The sequence below is a fragment of the Rhipicephalus microplus genome, chromosome 8 (genome assembly GCF_043290135.1).
Source record: "Rhipicephalus microplus isolate Deutch F79 chromosome 8, USDA_Rmic, whole genome shotgun sequence".
Lineage (NCBI taxonomy): Eukaryota > Metazoa > Arthropoda > Arachnida > Ixodida > Ixodidae > Rhipicephalus > Rhipicephalus microplus.
The window spans coordinates 9,631,103-9,648,114 of NC_134707.1; the positions used below are offsets into that span (position 1 = coordinate 9,631,103).

The 17,012-nt window shown below is 45.6% G+C and overlaps 1 protein-coding gene across 13 annotated transcripts in view; it reads right to left on the reverse strand.

The window, feature by feature from the left end:
• The window catches only part of ACC (acetyl-CoA carboxylase), a 100,104-nt gene that overhangs the window by 29,928 nt on the left and 53,164 nt on the right, over positions 1 to 17,012 (reverse strand). For 11 of the 13 annotated variants that reach the window (XM_075870969.1, XM_075870971.1, XM_075870972.1 and 8 more), the window contains 11 exons: positions 15,977 to 16,101; positions 14,382 to 14,495; positions 13,661 to 13,864; positions 12,643 to 12,761; positions 9,649 to 9,825; positions 7,799 to 7,922; positions 7,493 to 7,594; positions 6,424 to 6,522; positions 6,108 to 6,245; positions 5,516 to 5,593; positions 454 to 543 (listed from right to left, as the gene is read on the reverse strand). In XM_075870969.1, the coding sequence (XP_075727084.1) occupies positions 454 to 543; positions 5,516 to 5,593; positions 6,108 to 6,245; positions 6,424 to 6,522; positions 7,493 to 7,594; positions 7,799 to 7,922; positions 9,649 to 9,825; positions 12,643 to 12,761; positions 13,661 to 13,864; positions 14,382 to 14,495; positions 15,977 to 16,101 (1,370 nt within the window). The remainder of the gene's footprint in view (positions 1 to 453; positions 544 to 5,515; positions 5,594 to 6,107; positions 6,246 to 6,423; positions 6,523 to 7,492; positions 7,595 to 7,798; positions 7,923 to 9,648; positions 9,826 to 12,642; positions 12,762 to 13,660; positions 13,865 to 14,381; positions 14,496 to 15,976; positions 16,102 to 17,012) is intronic. The other 2 variants (XM_075870970.1, XM_075870973.1) reach the window with 1 other exon arrangement.

Here is a 17,012-nt window from a genome sequence, read left to right on the forward strand (position 1 = left end):
GACGGCTCCCACTCTGTGCGCAATCTTCTTGGAAAAGTCTAAAACTATCGCGAAGCTTCCCCAGACATTTAGGACCAGCCTCCACCAAGCGATGGTAACAGTTTTCGATCAAAGCCCGATGACATGAAAATAAAAGAATAAGCATCTGTGCCAATATTATTGTACACCCGAGCCTCAGTAACGAACCCAGATATAACGAAACATTGGTTATAACGAAGTAAATGAAGAAGTGTTTTGCATTAGCTATGTTAAGAATGTCCTTTTATGACGAATTTTGAGATTGAGTGTAGTTGAGATTTGAGTGTAGTTAATGAGATTTGAGTGTAGTTAATGACGATTTCAAGCATACGGCAAGTACTACAAGAGCTGCGACACTTTTCTTAGAGAAGTTTAGAACAGGCGAACACAGAAGGTGCAGTAAAAGCAGAGCATTTCAATTAAACATGCACTCACCACTGGGTGGGTGAAAGCCACCTCAAGCTCGTCCATGGCTTCAAGCAGCAGACGCTCGCCCTCATTTTGGAGATACTCGTACGAGGCCTCCTACACAGAAAAAAATACGACCACGTGCTTACTACACGAACCAGTGCTCAAATTTTACTGCAATGAAAAGCCCCCCCGACTGGAAACTCCTGATTGACAAGCAAACAATGCAGAATTGAGAGTTCCGACGTATGCGCTGAAGTATTTCTACATATGCACTGTAATATTTATCTATGTATGTATCTTTTTAAAGTTCAGTTATAGCACTCTGACAACCAATTAGAAACTTGGCCTTCGCAGCAGGGAGCCAAGCCACAGCACTGAAATTAAAAGTTCTGGAGTGAACGCTGATGTAGCGCCCTCGTTCGGGCGGCGCGCAAACCGGAGAGCGCGCGATGACGACAGAAAAAAATAAAGAAGGCGCTAGGCCGTGGCACGTGAAGCCACGGCTTACGTTCCGGGCTGGCATCGGTTATCGTTCAGGCGTGTCTTACTTCGCTCCTGTGGCATAAGCCTACAAGTGGTGACCTCGGACGAAGACATTGACTGACTCGAATGCACCCTAACCGAACAAGCCTCACGTCCGCAGGACGTCTCGGCCGTGCAACTGCGTCTCCCATCTTTCTGGCCACAGGACCCGCAAGTTTGGTTTCATCAGGTCGAGGCGCAATTCTCCCTGTACCGCATCGCCTCGGAAACGACACGCTACTACCACGTAGCCTCCGTCCTTCCTCCTGACGTTGCCAGCGAGCTCTCCGACGTCCTCTCCAACCCCTCGGACACTACGCCATATCAGCACCTTAAAACCAAGGTGCTAGAACGATTCATGCCTTCGGAACGCGTCCGCCTACAGCAGCTCCTTGCAGAGGGGGACCTTGGCGACAGGCGCCCCTCCCAACTACTGCGCCGAATGCGAGAGCTTCTTGGGAAACACGACGTCTCTGCCCACTCAGCGTTGCTTCGCGAGCTCTTCCTCCAACGCCTTTCTCAGCCAATCCGCCTCGTCCTCGCGGCGGCCGGCGACGTCAATCTCGACCGCCTGGCGGAGCTCGCCGATCAGGTTCATGAAGCGAGCTCCCTATCTGTCAGCGCTGTCTTACCACCAGCAGACACAGCGATTTCGCGCCTTGAGGCCCGCATCGACGAACTCGCCGCCTCCATTGCCGCACTCCGGAGCCCCCTGCAGGAGACTCGTCCGCCTCGTTCCGGTCGTCGAGCTCTTCCACGCACACGAGATGCTCGGAGTCCCAGCCCTCCACCCCTCTGCTGGTACCACCGGCGTTTCCGACACCGAGCCACGAAGTGTACACCCCCATGTTCGTGGCAGGGAAACGCCTGCCGAGATCACTGACGGCGGCGTGTGATCTCCCTTCTCGTCCCAGCCGCCTTTTCATGGTCACGGACCAGCTATCGGGCGCCAGGTTCTTTATAGATACGGGCGCGAAAATTAGCGTTGTGCCCTCCGACTAAGGCTGATTGTTCAAAGTCACAGGTGCAAGTGCTTCGTGCTGCCAACGCCTCGTCTATAGCAACGTATGGGCTCCGAACTCTCACCCTCGACTTCGGCCTTCGCTGCATTTTCCGGTGGGTTTTCGTCATCGCAGACGTGGTTCAACCGATCATCGGCTCGGACTTCCTCTCATACTTCGATTTGGACGTCAGCGTGCGGCGGCGCCGCCTCATAGATGGTAAGACTCGTCTCTCCATCTCGGGAGTCCTGTCCGACATCGCTCCAATGGCCATCCGCATGCTGATACCTTCCTCACCGTTAGAAAAAATCTTGGCGAGTTTCCCGGAGTTAACTAAACCGTGCAACCTCACTCAGCGGCCTAAACATACGGTGACACACCACATCGTCACCCGGGGTCCACCGGCAGCCGCTCGACCACGGCGCCTGTTCGGAGACCGCCTAGCTATTGCTAAACGCGAGTTTGACCACATGCTGCAGCTCGGCATTATCCGCCCGTCGTCAAGCGCTTGGGCTTCCCCGCTGCATTTGGCGCCAAAGCGTGATCCTAGTGACTGGCGTCCTTGTGGGGACTATCGAGCGTTGAACGCCAAGACTGTCCACGACAGCTATCCCCTACCTCACATCCAGGATTTTACATCGCGCCTCGACGGCTGCACAATTTTCAGCAAAGTGGACCTTGTTAAGGCGTACCACCAGATTCCTGTCGAGCCCGCCGACATATCTAAGACCGCCATCACGACGCCCTTTGGGTTGTTTGAATACGTGCGGATGCCTTTTGGACTCCACAATTCGGCTCAAACTTTCCAGCGGTTCATTTCTGAGGTCACACGGGGTCTTCCTACTGTGTTTGCAAACCTTGACGATGTCCTCATCGCCAGCCGCACACCTGAAGATCATGAGCACCATCTACGCGCTCTGTTCCAACGTCTTCAGCAGTACGGCCTCGTTGTGAACGCCTCTAAGTGTACTTTCGGCGCATCTGAGCTCGAGTTCTTGGGCCATCACATATCATCCAAAGGAATACGCCCTCTCCGGTCCCACGTTAAAGCAATTCAGGATTATCCTCAGCCTACAACACTGCGCCAATTACGCCAATTCCTGGGGCTTGTGAATTTTTCCAGGCGCTTCATACCACACTGTGCCGAACTGCTACGACTGCTCACCGACCTCCTTCGGTCGACCGCCGGCCCGTCCTCCGCCATTCCTTGGTCGTCAGAGGCCCAGGCCGCCTTTGCTGCTGCTAAGCAAGCGGTCGCTAACACCGTGCTTCTCATTCATCCACGCAGCAACGCCCCTACTCGGTTGATGGTGGACGCATCCAGCGTGGCCGTCGGAGCCGTCTTACAGCAGTGCATTAACTCCGAGTGGAGACCCTTGTCGTTTTACTCTCGGAAGCTACTTCCTGCAGAGACCCGCTACAGCGTCTTTGGCCGGGAATTACTAGCCATCTACGCTGCAATACAGCACTTTCGGCATTTCCTGGAAGGATGGTCGTTTTACGTGCTGACTGACCATAAGCCACTGGCGTATGTTTTCCGCACTAACTCATCCAAGTACGTGCCCCGTGAGCTTCGCCATCTGGCTTATATATCGGAGTTCACGACTGACATCCGCCACGTGAAAGGAGCTGACAACACCGCCGCAGATGCCCTTTCTCGTATAGCCGCGGTTGACTCTCCACCGCCAACCATCGACTGGGCCTCATTCTCCTCGGCACAGCAGGATGATAGAGAGCTTGCCGCTTTTCGGGAGAACCCCCGTTCTCTCCGACTACGCCTGGTGCCTCATCCATTATCATCTGAGCGCTTGTGGTGCGATGTCTCAGCTGACCTTCCCCGCCCTTTCGTTCCCGCTTCATTACGACGCACCGTTTTCCACTCCTTACACGACATCTGTCACCCTGGCATTCGGGCTACTCAGCGTCTTCTCACCCAGCGCTATGTCTGGCCCGGAATCAACGGTGATGTGCGCGCTTGAACGCGCATGTGCCTGCCCTGCCAGATGACAAAGGTCCGCCCAACCTTTTCTTCCACCCGGCCGTCGTTTCGACCATGTTCATCTAGACATTGTGGGCCCTCTACCAGTGTCTCAGGGGTACCGTTATATATTGACCATGGTCGATCGCTTCACACGCTGGCCAGAGGCTGTTCCAATTCAAGATATCACAGCCGAGACAGTTGCCCGCGTTTTCATTTCTACGTGGGTATCCCGTTTTGGCTGTCCTGGCACCGTGACAACAGACCGTGGACGTCAGTTTGAGTCCTCGCTGTTTACTTGCCTTAATCGCATCCTCGGAGCCAGACATTGCCGTACCATGGCTTATCATCCCTGCGCCAACGGCATGGTGGAACGCCTTCACCGACAACTGAAGACCGCCTTGACTACCCGCCTCAATAGAGCCACCTGGGTTGATGCCTTGCCACTGGTGCTCTTAGGTTTACGAGCTGTCATCCGGGCAGACCTGCAGTGCTCAACAGCAGAGCTGGTGTATGGCACTTCTCTACGGCTTCCGGGAGACTTCTTCAAGTCAACGAAGCTGCCAGACCAGCCACAGCAATTCCTACAACGCCTCCTCGACTGCGTTCAAGACCTCCGGCCCACTCCACCCAGACCTTCCGAACACAAGACCATATTCGTCCACCCTGATCTGGCCACTGCAACACATGTTTTCGTGCGCCACCACGCGGTCAGACCACCTTTGACACCAGCCTACGACGGACCATTCCGCGTCCTTCACCGCACCCCCAAAACTGCCACTCTACTTCAGAACGGCCGTGAAGAGACAGTCAGCTTGGACCGACTCAAGCCGGCGTACCTGGAGACCGCCCTAGAAAGCCTCTCATCTACGACTGATCTTCCGTTGGAATACCACAAACGGCATGTCACATTCCGACTTCCAGTCTACACGGGGGGCCCTGTAGCGCCCTCGTTCGGGCGGCGCGCAAACCGGAGAGCGCGCGATGACGACAGAAAAAAATAAAGGCGCTAGACCGTGGCACGTGAAGCCACGGCTCACGTTCCGGGCTGGCATCGGTTATCGTTCAGGCGTGTCTTACTTCGCTCCTGTGGCATAAGCCTACACTGATTTGATCAGGAGTGAACGCTGATTTGATTGATTTGTGGGGTTTAACGTCCCAAAACCAGCATACGATTATGAGAGACGCCGTAGTGGAGGGCTCCGGAAAATTCAACCACCTGGGGTTCTTTAACGTGCACCCAAATTTGACTACGCGGGCCTACAGCCTTTCCGCCTCCATCGGAAATGCAGCCGCCACAGCCAGGATTTGATTCCGCGACCTGCAAGTCAGCAGCCGAGTACCTTAGCCACTAGACCACCGTGGCGGGGCTCAGGAGTGAACGCTCTCTTTCTAAAATTTTGCTGGCATCTAAAATTTTGCTGGCAACATCATACCACCAAATGGTCTGAAATGAAAATCACGTGCCCACTTCTACAGAGGTGCACATGCCAGAGCATAAAAACTCTATCGCCGATAAAAATTAACCATGCTAGGTTAAGTAAGGTAGGTCCGCTGGTGTTGGGCTTGGTTAGCGATAGCTCACCTTGGTGATAAGATCAGAGTGTCTTATTATGGCACGAATGAAGAAACGGAAGTCCGAAACCTCCTGGCCCTTAGGCACCTGCAATAAAACAACAGACAAATAAATGTTCAGTGAATTTTCCGAGATGCACTGTCAGAGTGAGGACAACGTTAGATAGGCTGAGGCATAGGCATATTACATGGTACACATGTATTACGACATTGTTAAGAGCGTGGATAGTTCACATTATCTAACATTTAGCCAACAGTAGAGAAACATTAAACCCTAACGAGCCTTAGTCAGTGCTGATATGAAACTAACTATGGTAGGCTTTCACAAACACTATGCACTTTCTTTACAATATGCACTGCTGTTTTACTGTATGTTCTGTCTGATTATGCTTGTATGTGCTGTTCACATCACATTTTTATCCCCTAACTTCGAACCTTTCTTTCACAAAAATCAGCACAGATTTCCTTGTGGCTTCGTGCTGCAAACAGGTACTTGTCTATTTTTCCTTTCTCATCAAGGGTTTGAGCGCATTACAGTGGAGCAGACAGGCTCGTGATGGCAAGCTCGCCGTTCGATTTGGTTCCCGAGAAATGTGACGCACCTTGGCTTTGCCGAGGTAGAGGTGCATCTTGAGGTTGGAGGTGGGGATGGCCTCGAGGTCGTAGTTGCGCAGCCGGTTGATCTCCAGCTGGAAAGCCAGTGCTGGCTCCAGGTGTCTGTAGATGCAGTCTTCGACGTACTGCAAAGCGAGATAAAAGAAAAAATTGCAGACGTGATCAACTTCAAGACGCCCAACGTTAAGTATCACAATAGTGACGATTCCCGACATGCGTTCAAGGGTCATGGCAAACAAGGGAGGGTTAGAGTTTGTGTTCAGGCGAAAGAAAAGAGCAGAAAAGAAGTTATGGAGGACTTACGTCGTCACGGTAACGGAATGTGTAGTACTGAGGGAACCGGCGTTTGTGGAGAATAAGGAAGGTTATCCGGCGAATCATCCTTTCCTTCATGATGGCACACTGAAAACGAAAATGAGCAAAACTCCAGTCAACAATACGCAATTAGGCCATAAACATGGACTGACCAACTATAAAACACGATCCATAAACTTTGCCCAACGTACATTGCAGAGTATACGGCACGTATGTAAGTTGGTGTCATGTTAAGTGAAAACAAGGTCAACGGTCCAAAACTATTTAAACACAAGAGATCTGAGGGGAACAGGTGAGCAAGAAGACTTGAAAGTTCACATTAAAGATTGTCTCACAGCCGGGCTCGAATGACTAGATTTTGGCACGTTATAAGGCAATGAACAAGCTAACTTCTGTATTTTTTAAACATCAAAGCGGCAACACAGTCAGCTGTGTTTAACACTTCTTATTGTGTCATGTCTCACATTATCGTCACTAGCCTGGCTTATATTCACAGCAGGACAAAGGCCTCCAACTGATATCTTCAGTTAGGCCCATTTTTTTCATAAGTTGGCTACAATCACTGCTTACATGTTTTTAATTTCATCTCAATGCTCAGCTCTCTGCCATCCTATTTTACACTCCTATACCTTGAAACCCATTCTGTTGCTCTAATAAACTGCCACTTATCTGCCCTACACATTACACGTCGTGCTTGACTTCAATTTAAGGTCAACTAGAATATTGGCTACCAACATTCGGTCCTCAAGTCATATGACCACATTCTTGTCTTGTGACATTGCACCAGTAATTTTCTGTTCTTGTGCAGTTCTTAACTTTTCAAGTTACTCAAGCAGTACTAATAACTATAAGTACAACAATGACACAATGCTCTGCTGCGGTCAGCTGATCAGTTGTATCCTGCAAGCTACACGCCCAATCGCTATGCATGCAGTAAGCGACCTAATACCATTTTGTTACGCATGAAGAAACTCCAAAGGAAAGTACTGAACACCTATGCATCAGTCATGAGAGCCAAATAAAATCTCTAGTACATTTGCGAAACGTCAACACGCACCTTTTCTTGACAGAATGCGTAGTACTTCGCAGCATAATCTTCATCCTCATTGGGAATGTCATTGCGGATGGCAATATTGAGGATGTGCATGGGCTCGACGACCTGCAAAGAAGCAGGCACGCAGCAAACTGTAACCACAAACAAGCCACTATAACCTGCAACATCACATATAGACTTCACGCAATGTGCATCACAGGACACAAGGCAGGCGAGTCATGCGTCGTTACGCGACGTCACATGGCATAGACATGACATGACACGATGTCACATGATGACGCCATGCTTACAGATTGTACGTAAGCTCACCACTGGGCTTTCGTTGCCATCACAGAATGACGGTGCGCTGTGCTCCCGTGTTCCAAAGTCAAATTCGTTCCGTGGCGCCACGTTTGGCGAAATGGCGAAGAATTCTATCAGGTTGTCGAAGTCACTGAAAATCGGACAACAAACCAATCATGAGCCACTAATCAGTATGCTAAATCTTGCACTATTATTGATAACCATTTCACTCATGCTACCTATACGTTTCCCCAAAAAGGTAAGGAACAAAGAAGAACGGCCGGCCATGACAGGTTTAATTGATAAAGTACACCATGCTTTACACACTGATGCTAGTTATCTTTCTGCCTGTTTGCATTTTCTTTTTGTTAATTATTAAGTACTTCTAGATCTCGCATATAATGACAACTAACCTCCCCTATGCTATCCATGGCTACACCATCTGTTACTTTGCATGGTTGCAGCTGTGAAACAAGTGTGTCATTTCTCTCGCACTCTTGAATTTTAGACTAAATAAGAAAGGAGCCTTCGTGAAAGTCAGCCTTTACACACAACCACATAAGTGTCAGAAGCACGAACGTCACAAGCATCACAAATGCAAACGTCCCGAGCCTATGCACAGGAGCACATATATGCACCTATCCTTGGCGATTGATTACGAGTTCACAGAAAGTTCACACAAAAAACAGCTAATTCATGTTCAATGCTTATTCCAACAGGTTGCCTGTCATAAGAACCGACGGCTGTTGTGTCACCCGTCACAACGTCACGCAACATTTTTCTTTTAACTCACACATTTCTTCCATATCTAGCGCAAAAACTACAAAACTAGTGGATGGATGGATGGATGTTAAGAGCAACCACTCTCAATCAGGGTGGCGGTTTACGCCACCAAGCGTTCCTTGTGCTCAGTAGTTTCTCAGCATCTGCTAGCCTTCTCTTGATGGCCTTTGATGCACGTTCATTCGTATTCCAAAGACAATCTTTGAAACCTAATACACTCAAAGCTTGATATAACAAATCCGGATATAAGGAAATATCGGTTATAGCAAAGTAAATGAAGAATAGTCTTACAGTAGCCAGAGTGTTAAGAATATACCTTTATAATAAATTTTTGGATATAACTCATTTATTTTTATGGAAGATACAACTTCGTTATATTGAGGTTTGAGAGCATTTAGGACAGATTTACTCCTTCCTCGTTTATTTAATAGATACCTTGACATTCAACTAAAATATACCACATGGTTCCTAGAACTTGCCACACATTAAGCACGAAGCACCTTCGTTAAAGTGTCTGGCTATAGCTTCGTTATATGACTGTACTAAGTTTCACTAAATCGTACTACACTCAGACCTCGATATAACAAGACTGACTATAACGAAATATCAGTTTTAATGAAGTAAGTGAAAAATAGTCTTGCAATACGTGTACAGTTACAAATAAACCTTAATAACGGATTTTCGAATTTAACAAGCTTGTTTTCTTGTACCTTGCAAATTGATTATATTGAGGTTTGAGTGTAGTTAGAATAGACTTCCTCCTTCCTCGATTATTGGATAGATACCTTGACATGAAACTAGAATATGCTCAACGGCTCCTAAGGCTTATTACTCTCAAACTTCGTCATAAGGAACATGAATATAACAAATTATCGGTTATAAGGAAGTAGAGAAAGTATAGTCTAGTCACAGATACAGTGTTATTGTTAAACGTTTATAACACATTTTCGGATATAACGCACTTATTCTTGTGGCACATGTGTATTTTCAATGAGGTTTGAGTGTACATATTGAGCACGAACTTTCCAGAAAGTTTCTGCCTATAGCTTCGCATTCTGATTATGCTAAGTCGCCCAAAACTGAAGCTCCCTCACTTGGCGAACTGCTCGAAGGTGTTGAAGGCAGCCATGATGCCCACACGCTGCGAGTCCAGGTCAGGCTGCTCGTGCTCCCAAGCAGCCACAGTGTCTTCGGGAGTGCCTGGCGTTTCCGGCGAGTCCCCGTCAACAACGGCAGGGGCCTGGTTCTGCCTGCATTGATTAGCGAAGTGCCTGTAAGCAGTTATCAAAAATTTTTTAATGCGAAGCACTCTGTGGGAGGCAAACTGGGGTGCTGGGAGTGGTTCGTGGGTCAGCATGACAAGAATTCTCAGCTAGGATTCGTAAGGACGGCTCTTTAGCACTGCAAAGTAACGCTTAGAAACTATTAAATCAATATATAGTTGAAATGAAATGCTAAGTAAAACATTCTTTCATTTCAAAAAAAAAAAGTATTACTATAGTTTATGCAATGCTTATTGGTTTTAGTCGTTTAGAAACCTTGCTAGCTGACGTTGGCTAAACGGTGAATAATGTTGTCAGCTGTTGCTTGTTAGCTATACGTTCTCATAAAAATGTAATAAAATAATACATATGCAACATTATGCCTCTGCATCACTTCACTCAATGTTTCACACATCACAACAGTTCCCCTTAAAAATTTTCACAGCATGATTCCCGAGATGGAAGTACATTAATTCCTTGAAGTGTAAATTTACAAATTCTGCTAGGTGTAACTGCACTCACTCCTCTATATCTAGGTCCTCCCATTCTTTAAGGTGTCTAAGTACATCAAGTCGGTAATGTGCAAGTCCATCAAAATCAACGTGCGTATCTCCATCTATTCCCTAATGTGTAACACAGATAAGGTGTAACTACATTAATATCAAAGGAGTCACTAGGCTTGAGCAAATATTCGAATGCTCTGAATATTCGAATTCACTTCGATTCCAATTAAAATTTTTAAAATTTCGATGTATTCAAAATGAACGAGTAAGTTTATTCAAGCCTGCATGTAACCTTTTGCAAAGGTGGTTTCAATGTTGTGAAGGGATTTGAGTCGTGAAAACACTTATCCAGAGAAAATCCGCCCTGCCGTGAAGCCCCACTTCAATGTAAAACGAGCATAATACCCTCACATAAATGCTTCTTTTTTTTTTTCAAGATTAAAAGTTTGTTATACTGGCTTATATGCCCCAACATAAGTAAATTTTTAAAGCCTACTGTATTTTACAGGTTAACACTTGCATTCTACCAAAAGTCAGGTCCTGCTACTATTCAAAGTTACACCTACTTTCTTTTGCACATCTGTAGATGGTTTGTTTCAATTTAAAAAACTATATATATTGTACAGGCTAGTCAGGTCATGACAAATGTGCTCATTTTTCTTTATGATATGCACTATATTCTATTCGAACTTGATTCAATATTATTTGAACTAAGTCGCTATTCGCTACGAACCTAAAATCCGCAATTCCCACAAGCCTAGTAATCACACTTGACTCTTCAACCTCTCGGACCCTGAGCTATGCTCGCCCTGTTAATTTGCAACAGTATTGCCGAGAATTCAAAGTGCATTTCTCAATGATGTGTACCGATATCAACCAGAAAGATTTTAGATTTCATTTGCTATTAATTTGAATCATTACCAACTAGTCAAATCCACTACCCTCCTAGGTTAATTTGTTATAGCAAATACCATATTTACTCGCATAATCCTCGCACTTTTTTTGGTGGAAAACGGATGCAATGTTGGGGGGGTGCGAGAATTACGCGGGAAAAACTTTCAACGAAAACGTACAGAGTGAAAAAGAAAACAAAGTGGCCGCAAATCGGGATTCTCACACCAGCAACTAACAGCAAGCTTTAAGAAGTGCTAATTGTAACTTACTTCAACAATAAAGGCACAGGCTAAATACAAGGCAAGATTTATTTGAAACACAAAAAGTGCGAGCAAATAGTCGAACATTAGAATACCATATGCAAAGCTTGTGGGCGGGCATAGCGGTAGCGTTCGTCACTCAACAGGAGCCCTCAAAAGGTAAGCGTGGGATGTCAGTATTGGGCTGATGGCTATTTAGCAGAATCGTCAGCAGTTTCGTTCTGAAGAAATAAAGTTTACCATCAATCCCAGCCTTAGGCACACGGCAGGCCCAACGTCTTTTGGTGGCTTTCAGCCGCCGTCACCAGTAGCGAACACAAAACTCGTAGACTCCGAAGGACCTGCCGGCAGCCCTGTTGCCGTTGTTTAGTGCATGATCAATCACTTTCAACTTGAAAGCAGCCGCGTAGCTTCAGAATTGCCCCATAACTTGACAAGATTACCGACACAACATACAAAACACGCCGCAACGCGCACCTGTTGCTTTGAATTGGCTTAAATTGGATTGAAACTTCGTGCAATAATAGTATGCTTAATGCTTAAGAGATGGCACCACATGGTGCGTGCTATCATCATCAATGGCTGGAACGAGCAGATGACATTATTGCGGAATTTTATAGAATGCGATAACAACTCGAGAAAAAAAAAATTGTATTTTTGTTGGGCGATGTGGGGGGTGCAAGAATTATGAGACTGCGAGGATTACACGAGTAATTATAGTAGTCCATTATACAACCATGTTCACTTCATCAAGACCTGACCAGTGTCTCATTTTAAAAATGCCTATGTTTCAAAATAAGTTTAAAATTCTCAATGGCAAACTTGTCCCGATGGACAGTGAAAAGAGATGAGAATACCACTAGAACACAATTTCAATATGTGGCAGCAAGCATAAAATTCTGTTTCTTTGAAGTGAACTCCTGCTACATTGAAATGTTACGCAGATGTGAAACTCCTGTTAGGTTGAAAATGAGCTCCTGTCATTTCATGTGGAAGCGTCCTTTTGAAATGAACTGCTGTTATGTGAATTGCTATTACGTGAACTGTTATATCGAAGAGAACTGCTGCACGGGGTACTACATAGGCGTAAATTGCCGTTACGGTGAAGTGAATATCCGTCATGTACTGAAGCGAACTTGCAACATGTAGAGCACGACCAAGCTGCTCACCTGTTAGGATGCGAGCTGGGTAGTAGGAACTGGAATTGTGCCGCGCATATGCCGGACGGCAGCTGCAGGTGCTGAAGGCAAGTCAGGTCATAGGAGACATATGCTCGCCTCACGTACACCTGCACGATACACGCCCACATTACAACAAACTTGCTTTATCAACATGTCCCCTCATAAAGTGGAACGAAGGACACACTAAAACTTCATTATAACAAAGTGGCATCTTACACAAGAATAAGTTCGTTATATTCGAACATTCGTTACAAAAGTATATTCCTAACACTTTTCAAAAGCTACTATTCTTTATTTATTTTGTTATAACCAATATTTTGTTATATCCAGATTTGTTATATTGAGGTTTAGGTTATATTATTTTGCATGTAACTTTTGTGAAGGTGGTGTATCTGCAGTAAAAGAGTGCTTAGCTGTGAAAACACCCTTTCAAAAAAAAAAAAAAAATCTTCACTGCCGCAAAGCCCAACTTCAAAGTTAAGTGAGTGTATTGCCCTCGCATTGATCATTATTTTTAACTTACAAAGCTTGTTATACTGGTTCATGTGCTCAAATTTTAAAATGTAACCATTTTTCAAGTTTTCACTTGCACACTATTAAAAGTCAAATTCTGTCACTATTCTGTTTCCACTTCTTTTTGAAGCAATGAGAGCGGCATTTGCACAGGGCTTGTTTTAATTTTTCTTTAATATTCTGCAGGTTAGTTGGGTCACGACAAATATGCCCGTATGCTTCACATGATGTGACACATACTATTCGAATTCAAGTCAAAATTATTTGACCAAAATCACCATTCGCTCCGAGTTTGCTTTGAACCTATGATTGACTATTCGCACAAGCCTAGTATCTACCTGACACACTAAGGTTTTCTTTTTATTGCGTAATGCGAGATTTTTTTGAGTGATTTGACGCCACCCTGTCGTCTGCTCTTGCACTCGGTCTTTTCACTTCAAGACCTCCTTCGGTATTACTACCTTCTAATCAAATTGCAAATGCGCCGACGCACCTCAAGAGCCGCCCTCTGGACAACGACATTGCCATGATAGAAGAAGTCGGGCAGAACGTCAAAGATAGACGTCTCGGAGAGGATCAACTTTTGCAGGTTCTCGGGGCAGAAGTCGTGGCCGTACATGTCGATGGCCGACAGGAAGATGGACTCCATCTGGTTGTGCCGCAGCTCCCATGCCGGCTGGTGGGTCGCTATCAGCACCTGTGCACAATCAGGATGATCAAAACATACTGTCAGCAGTCCATTGCTAAAAATTATTAAATTTAACGCTTCACTCAAGTGCCCCTTTCAATACAATCAAAAGCAAATGCGAGTTTTACTGAATCCATACTCAGAACAGAAAATAAACAATGCTCCTACAAGGTGCCAAATTTGGGCTATTTGGTCACTGTATTTAAAAATTTGAAATACAAGGTTGGGGGCTCGACCTAGAATTGAAGATTAGTTTCGGTTGTAAAGTCATTCTAAAAATGATCCCCGCTTATTTCTGCAAAGCTAGCTTTTCTGCATAGCTTTCAAGCACTGCCGTGACACCACCTTGACACACTCAAATTTGACTTTTTTTTTTAATTTTAAACATCGTATTGTTTTTTTTCAACTAAATGTGCTCGTACTTTATTTGTGCCGTGCTATTTTAGTGGGGCCGATCCAGGTCGACCTACATTCTAGTCGACTTACAATCGTGTAAACATCGTGAGTGAGCTTTCGCCAGTCTCACCTGCCGAGCCCGGAGGGCCACCTTGGCGTTGTCAGTCTTGCTCAGAGTGGTCAGCTCATTAAGGATGGATGACAACTCGTCAGTCAGGCCAGGCTCGTGGCCACACAGGTGGTCCTGAGCATCACAAGGACAAGTCATACAGGGTCAATAGATACAGTAAATTCTCGGTAGAACGAACACCACTTTAACAAACTTTTCAGATTAACAAACTTTTAAAAAATCCCATGCTAACTGCTAATAGTTACAATGTAAACTTATTTCACATACTTCCGAATACCGAACTTCTCAGAATAACGAGTGCTAATTCAGTTCCATGTTATATTAACAACGCCTCAGTACTACAAACTCATGTTCTGAAATTCGTCGTGACCACCGGCGCGGTACGCAAGCAGACGACACAGCCAACGAACGCCTTGCTTCTCGGGAGACGTGCGACGGTGTGGAGAAAAAAAAACCGAAAGCACGACTTCTTTTTTTTAAAATTGAAACGCCGACGCTGCAGGTTTACAAGCGCAGAGGCGAGGGCAACACAAGAGGGCAAGGACAGCAAAGCAGACGGCAGAGTGGGAGTTGCGGAACAGGAAGCATGAGCGCGGAAAACCAGAGACAGCGAGGGAACAGAAAATAAAACGTGAGGAATTTTCTTATTTAGCTCTTTCTTTTCTTCAGAAGAGGCGATGACAGCCGCGGCGCTTCGGGTTTTTCTTATCTTTGTCATTTCAACATGTGATCTAGAGGAGGCCAAAGGGGTGTAGGTGTTTTCTGTGGAGGCCTTGTCAGTTATGTTCATCTTTTCAGTGATTACTTATCGCGTCCGCAAAGCAAGTTGGCGTTCGCGCTGCGGTGCTACTACAATGAGTTCATCTCTGCTTGCAACGAAGGAGCAGAAGTAGTTTTCGCTTAGGAGAATGTAGATGAGCTGGAGGTCTTTGCGCTGCAAAATTTGTGCTGCATGCATCAGAAAAAAAAAACTGACTTCTTTACGGAAACGTGCATTTTTTGGTGTTCACTTGCGCATTTGTTTCTTATCGTGAAAAAAAAAGAGTTCAAGGAATCACCATTGTGAAGGTAAGTTGTTTTGGTCAGTAGAAAATAAGTATTTATGGTTAATTTTCAGGCTTTCACTGTACCGACCTTTCAAAATAACGAACGAATTGCAGCGATCCCCTGAAGTTTGTTATAGCGAGATTTTACTGAACACACACAAAAAAAAAAGAAACAGCAGCAACATAAGACTTTAACAGGATTTCACACACTTGGGTTTGCCTCATGAGTTTGCCACTATGGTCGTAGATTTGGCTTGAAGAAGCTCATGGTACCTTTGGCTAGTAGAAATCGAGCGCTCAGTATGTTCGACTGGTTCTTTTAAATCCCCACGCCCCAACCCTGAACGCTGCGAGGTGTGCCCTCACCTCCAATAACAATGGAAATCTATAGATGATGCGATTGATCTGACCATGTGGCAGCTTCGTCTCCACTTCCAGCCAGAGAATGGTGACAAAACTACAGTAAGACTAACGATGCAGCAACATTTTACTAACAACCTTTGAAGTGATGCCAGCATTTAACAAGCAACAGACTCTTCGTCAACTCACGATGAGCTTGATGATGAGTAGGTTTTTCTTGGCCACCTGCAGATGTGAGAAGATCTTGTCCACCACGACAGACATGTTGTCCTTGTGCTTCTCGCGGAGGAGTGCCACACACTTGTCGTAGTGGCCTGCAAAGTCCAAAACCATGTCGCATGCTTAGGGTCTATAACTGGATTGACCACCTGGCTCTGAAGTGTGTTACGCGAAAGCCCAATGATGTGAATCTTTGCACAATGAACTCAAATCAAACCTTGACATAACGAACCCACATATAATGAAATATTGGTTACAATGAAGTAATTTAAGAATAGTTTTCCAATATATACAGTAAGAAATATACTTTTGCAACGAATTTTTGGATGTAACGAACTTATTTTCGTGCAAGATGCAACACCATTTTAATTAGGTTTGAGTGTGGCAATATTGCTCCTCAAACGATGTATGCTGTAAAGCCATGCAAATTATGTCATGGTTCCTACAATAGTTAGTTTCAGGGCTACGTATGTTGCATCTGTAACAGTTACACATGTAATAACACGCTTTACATAAAATGCAACACTTATGCTCATGTGCACTATATGAAATGCGACCTCCTCACGTACACAATGGTGTTGCTAACAAAATGTACACAGGACTAAAAATATCTATTTGCTTCCAAGTGCCCGACAGACATTCATGCATTAGCATGTCTACACATCTAACAAAGAAATGTCCATACAGCCATGTACGCACAATGATGTCACAGTTAGCTAGCTAGCTAGCTTCGACTACATCACTAGAGAGCCACACAAGTGCAACATCATGGTTTCTCACAGTGGCTTTGCAGCACGTACAAGATATTCATAAACACAGAACCTACACCTCCAGCCGTAACGTGACTAGCCATGCCAGTACAATAGTGCCACATTGGCAAAATGACTACAGTACCTACCAGACACTCGTACTGTTAGAATCTACATCTGCCACAACAAACACCCCTGCACAGCTATGTACTTTAAATTAGGGCATGGCTGCCAAATAATGTTGCAGCGTTTCATGC